At 43.0% G+C, this 12,786-nt stretch overlaps 1 protein-coding gene across 1 annotated transcript; it reads right to left on the bottom strand.

Annotated features, from left to right (window-relative positions):
* Positions 1-10,995: 10,995 nt before the first annotated feature.
* Positions 10,996-12,452, bottom strand: LOC110538162 (reprimo-like protein). The gene has a single exon (XM_021624797.2). It carries the CDS (start codon positions 12,031-12,033, stop codon positions 11,704-11,706), a length of 330 nt encoding a protein of 109 aa, XP_021480472.1. The 5' UTR covers positions 12,034-12,452; the 3' UTR covers positions 10,996-11,703.
* Positions 12,453-12,786: the final 334 nt, after the last annotated feature.

Genomic DNA, 12,786 nt, shown 5'->3' with positions numbered 1-12,786 from the left:
AGCTAGAGCTGCCGCTGTCAAGGAGCGGCACTCTAACCCGGTAGCTTATAAGAAATCCCGCTATTCCCTCTGACGAACTATCACAGGCAAAGTGTCAATACAGGACTAAGATCGAATCATACTACACCGGCTCTGACGCTCGTCAGATGTGGCAGGGTTTGCAAACCATTACAGACTACAAAGGGAAGCATAGCTGAGAGCTGCGCAGTAACACGAGCCTACCAGACGAGCTAAACTACTTCTATGCTCGCTTCGAGGCAAATTACACTGAAACATACAGGAGAGCACCAGCTGTTCTTGAAGACTGTGTGATCACGCTCTCCACAGCCGATGTGAGTAAGACCTTTAAACAGGTCAACATTCACAAGGCAGCAGGGCCAGACAGATTACCAGCACATGTACTGCGATCATGCACTGACCCACTGGCAAGTGTCTTCACTGACATTTTCAACCTCTCCCTGTTCGAGTCTGTAATACCAATATGTTTCAAGCAGAACACCATAATGCCTGTGCCCAAGAACACTAAGGTAACCTGCCTAAACGACTACCGACCTGTGGCACTCATGTCTGTACCCATGAGTGCTTTGAAAGGCTGGTCATGGCTCACATCAACACCATTATCCCAGAAACCCTAGATCCACTCCAATTTGCATACTGTCCCAACAGATCAACAGATGATGCAATCTCTATTGCACTCCACACTGCCCTTTCCCACCTGGACAAAAGGAACACCTATGTGAGAATGCTATTCATTGACTACAGCTCAGCGTTCAACACCATAGTGCCCTCAAAGCTCATCAATAAGCTTAATACCTCCCTCTGCAACTGGATCCTGGACTTCCTGACGGGCCGCCCCCAGGTGGTAAGGGTAGGTAACAACACATCTGCTACGCTGATCCTCAACACAGGGGCCCCTCAAGGGTGCATGCTCAGTCCCCTCCTGTACTCCCTGTTCACTCATTACTGCATGGCCAGGCACGACTCCAACACCATCATTACGTTTGTTGAATACACAACCTGATCACCGACAACGACAAGACAGCCTATAGGGAGGAGGTCTCTCTCAACACGATCAAGACAAAGGAGATGATTGTGGACTACAGGAAAAAGAGGACCAAGCATACTCATCGACGGGGCTTCAGTGGAGCAGGCTGAGAGCTTCAAGTTCCTTGGTGTCCACATCACCAACAAACTAACATGGTCCAAGCACACCAAGACAGTTGTGTAGAGGGCACGACAAAACCTATTCCCCCTCAGGAAACTGAAAAGATTTGCCATGGGTCCTCAGATTCTCAAAAGGTTCTACAGCTGCACCATCAAGAGCATCCTGACGGGTTGCATCACTGCCTGGTATGCAACTGCTCGGCCTCCAACCACAAGGCACTACAGAGGGCAGTGCGAACGGCCCAGTACATCACTGGGTCCAAGCTACCTGCCGTCCAGGAACTCTATACCAGGTGGTGTCACAGGAACGCCCTAAAAATTGTCAAAGACTCCAGCCACCCTAGTCATAGACTCTTCTCTCTGCTACCACATGGCAAGCGGTACCGGATCGCCAAGTCTAGGTTCTAGAGGCTTCTAAACATCTTCTACCCCCAAGCCATAAGACTCTTGAACACCTAATCAAATGGCTAACCAGACTATTTGCATTACCCCCTCCGCCTATTTACACTGCTGCTACTCTCTGTTGTTATCATTTATGCATAGTCACTTTAATAACTCTACCTATATGTACTGTACATATTACCTCAACTAACCGTTGCCCCCGCACATTGACTCTGTACCGGTACCCCCCTGTATATAGTCTCGCTATTGTTATTTTACTGCTGCTCTTTAATTACTTGTTACTTTTATTTCCTATTCTTATCCATATTTTTTTTAAACTGCGGTGTTGGTTAGCAAGTAAGCATTTCACTGTAAGATCTACACCTGTTGTATTAATGTTGTACACCTGTTGTGCATGTGACAAATAACATCTGATTTGATAACATTGGATTGATAGATGCATGGGCACACATACAGTATGTGCATGTGTAGCATGTGACAATAACAGGATCATATCAAGGATAGCATCACAAATAAATACATAAATACCACATGAAGCTTGAGGATGAGTTGATCATTTGAATCAGCTGTGCAGTGCTAAGGCAAAAACAAAAACATGTGCACCAATTTGAGTCCCCAGGACCAGGACTGAGAACCACCGCTCTTCATTGGGACCTCTTCATATGTAAACAGGCTTCATAGCTCTCTTTATCTGAGGACATGAAAACCTCACAAGAAACAGACTTCATTATAGTCATATTACACCTCACTGAATATTATGTTACTATTATCTCCGTCCTCACTTCTAGGGACAGGAACTACACAAAAGTACCTGCCCTATCCAGAAAAGCCTACTCTCTCACTTTGACAGTTGGGGCTGCTATCCTTTCACCTTCTTCCATGGCTGTTAGCTAGCTACCTACAAATGCATTTGGAGTTTGTTTTTTTATGGAGATAAAGACATAAAGATTGCTAGCTAATATGAAGTTAGGTAGTTGGTGATATTTAATTCACTTAGCTAGCTATCTATACAGTATGTGAAGTTGGCTAGATACCTAGCTAGCCAACTAGCTAGCTCATTTAGGAGATCATTTGAGTTAACCTGTAACTCTAACCACCCGCGGGCCAGATTGGACCCCCTCCGGCCTGCACACCATATGTTTGACACCCGCGCTATAAACCCATTAGCTTGTTAGTGTGTTTGTGCATCTGTTTATTTCTATCCTGCAGCATAGGGCTGACCTGGACATGCTCCTCAACTAAATACAGAAACAGAGATAAAAGATGGGTCAATACAGTCTCTGATGGTCCATTCCTCTTCATGGGAATTTGATTTGGCCACAGTGCCCAAAGGACTGCCTCTGCAGACAACGAGCGCCGCAGTAATATAATGCTCAGTCTCAAACGTTCGTATGGTTAGAGTATCATTAGATCTATTCAATTCAGAATCCTATATGTTTGGTAAATGAAGTCAAGAGGTCTGAATGTCAATATACGAGAGGGAGTCATAGACATAGTCAGCCCATTATTCCGTTTTATAATGATGTTGAACTTCACTGCAGGCGTCAATACTGTCAATTCCTCCATAAGAATCTGTATTTTAGAGGACCTGTATTCCACGTCGGTTTAGGTGTAATAGTGGAGACGAATGGCAAACTGAAGGCTGAGTTAGCTGGCTGAATATCCAGAATAATTCCTTTCATATCTTGTGGTTTGACGTGTCTTCAAATCCACCGAAAGCATCTGTCTCATCCGTTGTTACCTAGTACACCTGGTGCACGCTGCTAAATGATATCAGTCTTCTACCTTTGTGTGACGTGAATTCCTGGCCGGGGCTGGCTGACGGAGAGAAGAACAGCAGATGGAAAGCTGAGGAAGAAAGAAGCAGAATAGAGGATGGTGAGGAGGAGGAAAGAGGAGAACAGCGGGACATGCTGACAGCTAAGGAGCTTCAGGACTGTGCAGATACATGCACTTCACCCTGGAGCTGAAGAATCCACACCGCTCACATCTGACAGCATGCCATTATACTGCACATACAATTAACTATAATCACCAGTGACTTGCATTCAGTAGGCCAAACCTTCCCCTCTCACTGTACTATAGTATGAATATTTATGTTCGTGAAAATATGACACAATGGAAGAGTACAGACTGTTTTATTGGCTGAATATGAATTTGGCTTGTGGGTATTTCTCAAGAAGAAGACAGGCGTCAAAATGGCTTTCAGACTTACAGTATGACTGCCAGTCTTACAATACGGCTACCAGCCTTACAATATGGCTACCAGCCTTACAATATGGCTACCAACCTCACAAAATGGCTACCAACCTCACAAAATAGCTACAAGCCTTACAATATGGCTACCAGCCTTACAATATGGCTACCAGTCTTACAATATGGCTACCAGCTTTACAATATCACCAGCTTCACAAAATGGCTAAATAGGAATGCATCTCCATCTATCTGAGAAGAATCGGAAAGGGGGATGCAGGGGGAGAGATAGAAGAGGGGTTTTACTATTCCATGTCGCTATTGCCTAGTGTCACTGCACTGCCTCTGCTGCCTCTGTTCTCTACAGCAACGCCCCATTAGAAATGACTTGAATTGGGTTGAGAAAGGCCATTTCAATTCTAGTGAGCTTGGTACCGACACAGAAAATGTGTTTATTGTGGATCGCTCTCCCCCAAGATACAAGGAGAATAGCTACTTGTTTTAATAAAAGGTTGGCGTCATCTCTCCCTGGCAAATGTGTATTTTGGATATTTCTCAAATTCTCAAAACCATTCCCAGACAGAACATATTCGGCAACACTAGAAACCAATGTAATATGTGAAAGTTTCATTCCAGACAAAGTTTCTATGCTGGCGAATCATTTAATGCATTATCAAAATAAGTGTTAAATACCAACCGTGGCTTAATCACCATTATTTCTGTCATGTTTCCAGTCCTGGTGTAGCGTTCATTATATCCACTGCTGTTTCTGTTGTAAAAGGTCACCCCTGACGTTGCCTGACAAGCTAATATAGCTCTATGGAGCGCTCCGAGCAGTGTACCAGAGCAATGAAGGGCCACATTCTCCACAAAGGGGAAGGGTTAACGTCCGTCAGTCTAGCACTGAATGACTGCATGAGAAACAGCTCCTGCAACAGTACAGTGTACTTACTGTGCGTGCACACAGCATAGCGATCCAATGATCTTGATGCCTCTCAATCTTCCCCATCAACCGTTTTGAAACAATCATCCCTATCTCTCCCACACCAGTCCTCACCATATCATTTGCATTTCAATTTATCCTTGTCACATAATCAATCAATCCTTCAAAGTGGAATTTGCATAATTAAGCATGTCATTCCTTTTAATCTTTAATCTTCGTTAAGGGACTTCAGATATGCCAGTTCCAATTAGATCCCATTGTTTCCATGATCCATCAGTGAGTGTTGTAGCTGACCGTTTTCCTTTTTTCACATCTAAGAGTGTTTCCCTGTTATTGTCATCTTCCCTGCTGTAACTAGTGGTTCATGATAGATGTTGTTTTTCCTCCGACACAACAGTGTGCTGGACTCTCTCCCTCCCTCTCTCCATCCCTTCCTCACCCCCTCCGCCTCCCTCCCTTCCTCCCTCACCCAGGCAGTCTGGGGTCTCATGTAATTTAGTTTTTCCCCCGACACAACAGTGGGCTGGTCTCTCTTCCTCCCTCTCTCTTCCTCCCTCACCCAGGCAGTCTGGGGTCTCATGTAATGAGTTAAGAAGTGGATCGCCTTTTCTTCTAAATATAGAGCAGCACTTTGTTCTCTCTCAATCAGCATTCACTTGCAGATCATGACTGTATCTCAGAACACAACAGTGTGTTTGTTCTCCAGATCACAGAGTGGCCTTGAAGAAACATGTGCCTTGTAACGTGCCTTACAAGCAGTGGTTAGCCAATGATCAAAGAATGGTCCTATCTACAGCAAAGGGCTTCAAGTTTCATGGGCTTAAAATCTAAGTCCAAGGGTTTTGTGGTCTCCATGTCAACGGGCCCACATTCTCAGAACGCTGTGGTGTGTTATTTCTTTCACTTCTTTTGATGAAATGGATTTCAATCTGAGGGGATGTGGATGCCTCAGTGGACGAGGAGCTGGTGTGTGTGTGTGTGTGTGTGTGTGTGTGTGTGTGTGTGTGTGTGTGTGTGTGTGTGTGTGTGTGTGTGTGTGTGTGGATGTACTCATCCGCCTCTTAGAGACTCAGCTCTCCTGACAAGTGATAAAATAATCATGAGAACATTTGTTGCTTTTGAGTAGGGAGTCAGAGATGGAGAGGGAGTGACAAGAGTAGAGGGGGTAGGGGAAAGCAGAGGTATTGATATATATACTGTGGGGCAAAAAAAGTATTTAGTCAGCCACCAATTGTGCAAGTTCTCCCACTTAAAAAGATGAGAGAGGCCTGTAATTTTCATCATAGGTACACTTCAACTATGACAGACAAAATGAGAGAAAACAATCCAGAAAATCACATTGTAGGATTTTTAATGAATTTATTTGCAAATTATGGTGGAAAATAAGTATTTGGTCAATAACAAAAGTTTATCTCAATACAAACAAGCAAGATTTCTGGCTCTCACAGACCTGTAACTTCTTCTTTAAGAGGCTCCTCTGTCCTCCACTCGTTACCTGTATTAATGGCACCTGTTTGAATTTGTTATCAGTATAAAAGACACCTGTCCACAATCTCAAACAGTCACACTTCAAACTCCACTATGGGCAAGACCAAAGAGCTGTCAAAGGACACCAGAAACAAAATTGTAGACCTGCACCAGGCTGGGAAGACTGAATCTGCAATAGGTAAGCAGCTTGGTTTGAAGAAATCAACTGTGGGAGCAATTATTAGGAAATGGAAGACATACAAGACCACTGATAATCTCCTTCGATCTGGGGCTCCACGCAAGATCTCACCCCGTGGGGTCAAAATGATCACAAGAACGGTGAGAAAAAATCCCAGAACCACACGGGGGGACCGAGTGAATGACTTGCAGAGAGCTGGGACCAAAGTAACAAAGCCTACCATCCGTAACATACTACGTCGCCAGGGACTCAAATCCTGCAGTGCCAGACGTGTCCCCCTGCTTAAGCCAGTACATGTCCAGGCCCGTCTGAAGTTTGCTAGAGAGCATTTGGATGATCCAGAAGAAGATTGGGAGAATGTCATATGGTAAGATGAAACCAAAATATAACTTTTTGGTAAAAACTCAACTCGCCATGTTTGGAGGACAAAGAATGCTGAGTTGCATCCAAAGAACACCATACCTACTGTGAAGCATGGGGGTGGAAACATCATGTTTTGGGGCTGTTTTTCTGCAAAGGGACCAGGACGACTGATCCGTGTAAAGGAAAGAATGAATGGGGCCATGTATCGTGAGACTTTGAGTGAAAACCTCCTTCCATCAGCAAGGGCATTGAAGATGAAACATGGCTGGGTCTTTCAGCATGACAATGATCCCAAACACACCGCCCGGGCAACGAAGGAGTGGCTTCGTAAGAAGTATTTCAAGGTCCTGGAGTGGCCTAGCCAGTCTCCAGATCTCAACCCCATAGAAAATCTTTGGAGGAAGTTGAAGGTCCATGTTGCCCAGCAACAGCCCCAAAACATCACTGCTCTAGAGGAGATCTGCATGGAGGAATGGGCCAAAATATCAGCAACAGTGTGTGAAAACCTGCCAACAAAGGGTATATAACAAAGTATTGAGATAAACTTTTGTTATTGACCAAATACTTATTTTCCACCATAATTTGCAAATAAATTCATTAAAAATCCTACATGGTGATTTTCTGGATTTTTTTTCTCATTTTGTATGTCATAGTGGAAGTGTACCTATGATGAAAATTACAGGCCTCTCTCATCTTTTTAAGTGGGAGAACTTGCACAATTGGTGGCTGACTAAAAACGTTTTTGCCCCACTGTATCTAGTCTGTATGATTTCCTTGAAATGCAAATAAACTTCAAGGAAGATGGGGAAAGTGGTGAAAAGTATGATGGGTCAAAAATGTTGATGATGAACAGAGTGAGGTCTGCTTTAAGAGACGTAATTCACAGGCTGTGGGTGACAGCAGGTAGAGATAGAGAGAGTAAGGCGAAAAAGAGAAAGGGGAGGATAGATGTCTGAAGGTGCTTTTAGCTGTTTTTTGGCTGTATAATGCCCAGAGATGTCAGCAATAGTGAGACTGCATTCAGCTGCATACGCTCTCTCTGTCTCTCTGTCTCTCTGTCCGTCAGTCCGTCTGTCTGTCTCCCTATCTCTGTGTGTCTTTCCTCTCCTCTCTCTCTCTCTCTCTCTCTCTGTCCCTCTCCCCAGCATTGTTTAGATCCTGAGGGAAAGAGATTAATGTGGATGTCTTGAGGACAGACAGTGTGCCTGGACCAAAGCTCCTTGGGTCCAGTAGATAGATGCCCCAGGGGTGTGAGGAGGTGTAGAGGGGTGAAAGGGTTCCTAATTGCGGTCAACTGGTGCGGTCAGTCAATTGCAGGATTTGACTGGAGACAACTGGTCAGATCCTGTGAACCCAATATGGTGTGAGTCCAGTTCTATGGGTTTTAGCTGAGGCTGGGCTCTCATCTCAAGGTAGACAGTGTAAATGATTTTATTATTATGTTTACAAGCCCTTATTCAGTGTACTGGATAAAAGTGTTGAAGTTTAGCTTGTAGGCATTGGACCGGGAGTATATGGTTAGCTGTTCACAATGTTAGCTGTTCACTGCCCAGTATTCCTCATAACTTTGTAGGTTCATGAGCCCGTGTGTGTGTGTGTGTGTGTGTGTGTGTGTGTGTGTGTGTGTGTGTGTGTGTGTGTGTGTGTGTGTGTGTGTGTGTGTGTGTGTGTGTGTGTGTGTGTGTGTGTGTGTGTGTGTGTGTGTGTGTGTGTGTGTGTGTGTGTGTGTGTGTGTGTGTGGCAACCAAAGAGTCTCATGGACTGGAGCCTGCATTGAGAGAAGACTTAGCGCCTTGCTGAGTGCTAAGAGTATTTGACCAGACTTGCAGGCATTCCTCAGTCTGACTCTGAAGTCTGAACCAGAGGCTACTCTCAACGTGGAAATGTGGGTAATATTTGGTTGAGATGTTGATCAATGAGATCTCAACCTTTATTCACCTACTCAATAAGACAGCCAGAAGTGTGTTGAATTCCCGATGTGATGTCATTATGCTTTCAACCATCTAAAAGCATAACCAAATTCCAATGGAAAAACAATATCAGATGTTGGGTTAAGTTGTCGTCTAAATGTGTTATCACTGCACTTGCAATCAGTTGTAAACGCAGGAGATTAATAATTTGTGCCACGGACATAGACTGGCTTTAATTCCAGTTTGTCTTCAAATTAATAACTGTTGGAAAATGAATTCACGTCTCCATCTCAACCAAAAATATAGGTTAAAGAATAGGACGATATAAAGTTTGATTTGATTTAGTCCTATTTTTTAACTTAGATGTTTGGTTGAGATGGAGACATGAATCCAACATATCAATTATAAACGTTTAGACAAACTGGAATTAAAGCCAAAGTGGAATTAAAGCCAGATTTAGGCCTAGTACAAACAGCGCTCTATCGCCGCACCTAACAAAAACACTTCACTGTCTCTTTGGAAGAGCGGGGATAGAGCGCCGCCAGAAACGATTAAGTGCGCCTCGTCGGACTTTTGATAATAGTTCGGCGGCCTCTGCCGCTCTTTCGTAGCAGTGCTGGTGTTTTATGTGGCGCACCAGAGCAGTTCTTCCACTGTCGGGAGACATGGCAATGCGTATAAACACATGTTAATTGCATGCAAATAAAGGTTGCTTCGCTACCACACCCACAACGGAAGCACAGTCATGGTCTAATACATGGTCTTGTATGTAACCAATACGTACGTCAAGCAAGGCTCTTAATCGTGCCAGCCCGCTCATCAATTCTATTCACTTCAACTCGCCATAAATTCGGCGTCTGAACTGTGCATAACTATGCAAGCTGAAAATACCTCTCCTTCAAATGTTTATATCTGGTTGCGTTGACAACCAAACACAATTCAATATCCAGTTTGCCTACAAATTAATCATTTATATGTTGGATTCACATCTCCATCTCAACCAAAAATCCAAGTTAAAGAATAAGACTAAATCTAATCTAATCTAACTTTGAATGCACTTTAAATAAAGTTTGGTTTTATTTAGTTATATGCTTTAACTTAAATGTTTGGTTGAGATGAAGATGAGAATCCAACATATTAATGATTAACTTGAAGATTACATTGAAATCAAATAAATCTTGAAATCATAGACCTATACTGTATATATTGTCTATTTTTAGTTGAACCATGGGTTGAATTGAAACGATAGCTGTTGATGACTTTGTAAATGCTATATAGGCCCAAATAGTATACTATTGATGATATGACTTATAACTTATTGTTACATTGTATTTGCTCTGTTTAAACCTACCCTTTGGAATGACTTCGATAGGAACAGTGAATATATTTAGAGATCTAGCGATAATCAATCATTCACGCGTCAGCACAATGGTAGTGGTCAGGGACAAATATCAAAGCCAACCTCTGGATGGGAGACCAGTAGGAGGTGCTGCCCAGCCTATATGTATTTTTTTATGATAATGTATATAACATTGAAGATCTGACATTGTTTCAAAGGTACAAATGCAACATATGTTATACATGTTGGACATTGGTTACAATTATGACATAATTCTGTGGTTGAAGTTCCATCCTCAAAACAAGTTAACGTTGATTACTTTTTCAAACACAATGTATTTTGCACGTAGATCCACGACACAGTAAATTGACAAATGACATTGAAACAACGTTGATTCGACCAGTTTCTGCCCAGTGAGGTATGTCTCTACTCAACCTAGACTGTATTTGACTGCATGGATTTTATAGAGAGAAGGCCTCTATGGATCATACCCTCTGTGCATTATCTCCACTTTATCGTCAGATGAGAAATTCACAAATTCATTTTTATAAAAGTCAAGGCATGAGTGCACTATATTTAATAGTCTTGAGTAATCGTTCACCTGTGCATTAAAACGAACCAGTCTTACAGCCAATTCAAATCTATGCATTTGAACAATAGTAGATTTTACAGTTATTTATGTACGTAATTGTGTGCAAATGGAAGAAAAGTTTAGACTTGTGTCTAAAAACCATTTCCTTATAATATATTATAATAATAGACTAATAACATTATTATTGTTATTATTATTATCATCGTTGTTATTATTACTGTCATGACATTATTACTATTGTTACTGTTATTGTTATTATTATTACAGTGCAGTATAACATGCACACGGTCCTCGATCACATTTAAATGTAACTCATTTGTTTAATATATACTGTTTATTTATGCTGCTATGTGCGATAGGCCTATGCCCTACATGAATAAATCTAATCTACTGCAACATGTACAACAGATATCAAGGAAGAGATACGAGAACGTCACGTTTATTCGTAGCATGCTGCACTTTTCATTCAAGTTTCATCTGGGTACAAAAATCATGCAGCATCAGGTGCATTCAAAAAGTACAAAAACAGTAGGTCCAAATACCACTTTGTACTGTAGGCTACAGACCAAGCCGCGTGCATGCTGAACTGGACATGAGAACAGTCGTTGAAGCAGTGATGGGGTTTGTTAAACATGCAAGATCCCAGCACCTTGAGTATTTGCCAGACATGCCAATAAGAAACGGGACCAAGAAAAATATATATTTTCAGAGAATTCCCACGTCCAAAATGTATAGCCTACTGTCAGAACTGAAATGGGAAAAACACATACAATATGCATGCGTAAAGTTGTTAAACAATCATGGAAATATCGACTTTTGCGAATATAATTTGAGGTAACAACGTGTAAACATTTTTATCACAAGAGTCCATTACTTTTTTCAAGTTGACAGTTAATACCAAAACAATATCCAACAGCCTATGAGTAAACAACGATGCATTCCTGGTTCTCCTTAAACGTTTGATGTGAGGAATTGGCCGCGCTTGATTGCAATTGCAGTCTATATTGGCAAAGATATTTTGCAAGGAAATCAAACGCATTGCATATCATCGTGCCGCCCCAAATACAGCGTGTTGAGGCTATAGGTCCGTGGCGCGCGGCTACACACCATTCTCCATCCCGGCGCCATAGACTAGCTGAGTCCTATCATCACCGGGGCCTCTATGTCTTTGGAAGGTCTCCGGTCCTTCACCATAAAGTTAATCATACTCTCCGATTTGATCATGAGGTTACAGCCGAGGAAAAAGATGCCGAAAATGACGGTGAGCGACAGTACGCACAGGACCGCGATCTGTACGACGCGACTGATAAAGAGTTTCCGCTCGTCCGGAGGTAGCGCCAGCGAGCCGCCGTCACTGGTTGCCACGTCCGTCCCGTTGCAGCAGTTCACCAGAGTACCGGCGAGGACTTGGCTACTGTTGAATAGTGCGCCCTGGGCTTGGTCGAAGAAGGAGCCGTTCATGTCTCCGTGGATGTCAGTCTGACAGCGCTAATGGCAGCTATGGGCGCACGCGGTTCCACAGACACACACTCACGGCAAAACCCTGTCTCGCAGTTGCACTTTGCGTCATGTGACTGTGAAAACAAATCAAAGTAAAAATCAAATGAGAAATATATAATCTTCTTTTAAATTCGGTAATAACAGCACTACCAAAAGCTGATATGTCGGTGCGTATCAGCGGAGAGAAACTATCACAACCCTAACCAGATGCCGTATCACCATCATACTTGCAAGTCAAAGTATTAAACTGAACACAACTTCTACGTAGCTCGAACCTCTTAATTAAGCGGGTCCCATTGGACATCTCGAAGGAGGTTTAAGTCTGTATGTAAGACTGCCCTGCATGCGCACCTGTGCCCGCGTGTGTGTGCTTTCGTGGCAAGTCTCGTGCATTTTAAAGGGCTGATGAGTTCCGCGTTGACTAAATCGCTCTCCAGGAGGGGAGGTGGGTGGGCGGGTGCGGACAGTAGACAATTGAACGATTTATGCAGCCCTCATCGACTGTCAGCGACAGCAGGCATATAGAGTGTTATTATTAGAATATGTCATCAATGGCATAAGGATTGGTATTGGTCTGTCACCACGTCACACCAACATTAGATGATTTCTGATGGATGTAGAGTATGACAATTCGTTCTAACCTTAATGATGGGAGATACGTGTATCAATCTCTACAACACTTTGCTCACGCTGCATGTCTCCCTGAAGTGCCAC

The sequence above is a fragment of the Oncorhynchus mykiss genome, chromosome 12 (assembly GCF_013265735.2).
Source record: "Oncorhynchus mykiss isolate Arlee chromosome 12, USDA_OmykA_1.1, whole genome shotgun sequence".
In the NCBI taxonomy this organism is placed as follows: domain Eukaryota; kingdom Metazoa; phylum Chordata; class Actinopteri; order Salmoniformes; family Salmonidae; genus Oncorhynchus; species Oncorhynchus mykiss.
Note: the sequence above shows the minus strand (reverse complement) of the source record. Positions and strands in the feature narration are given on the sequence as shown.

Excerpts from the sequence above, each read along its gene's own strand:
- LOC110538162 (XM_021624797.2), bottom strand. The coding sequence starts at position 12,033 with ATGAACGGCTCCTTCTTCGACCAAGCCCAGGGCGCACTATTCAACAGT.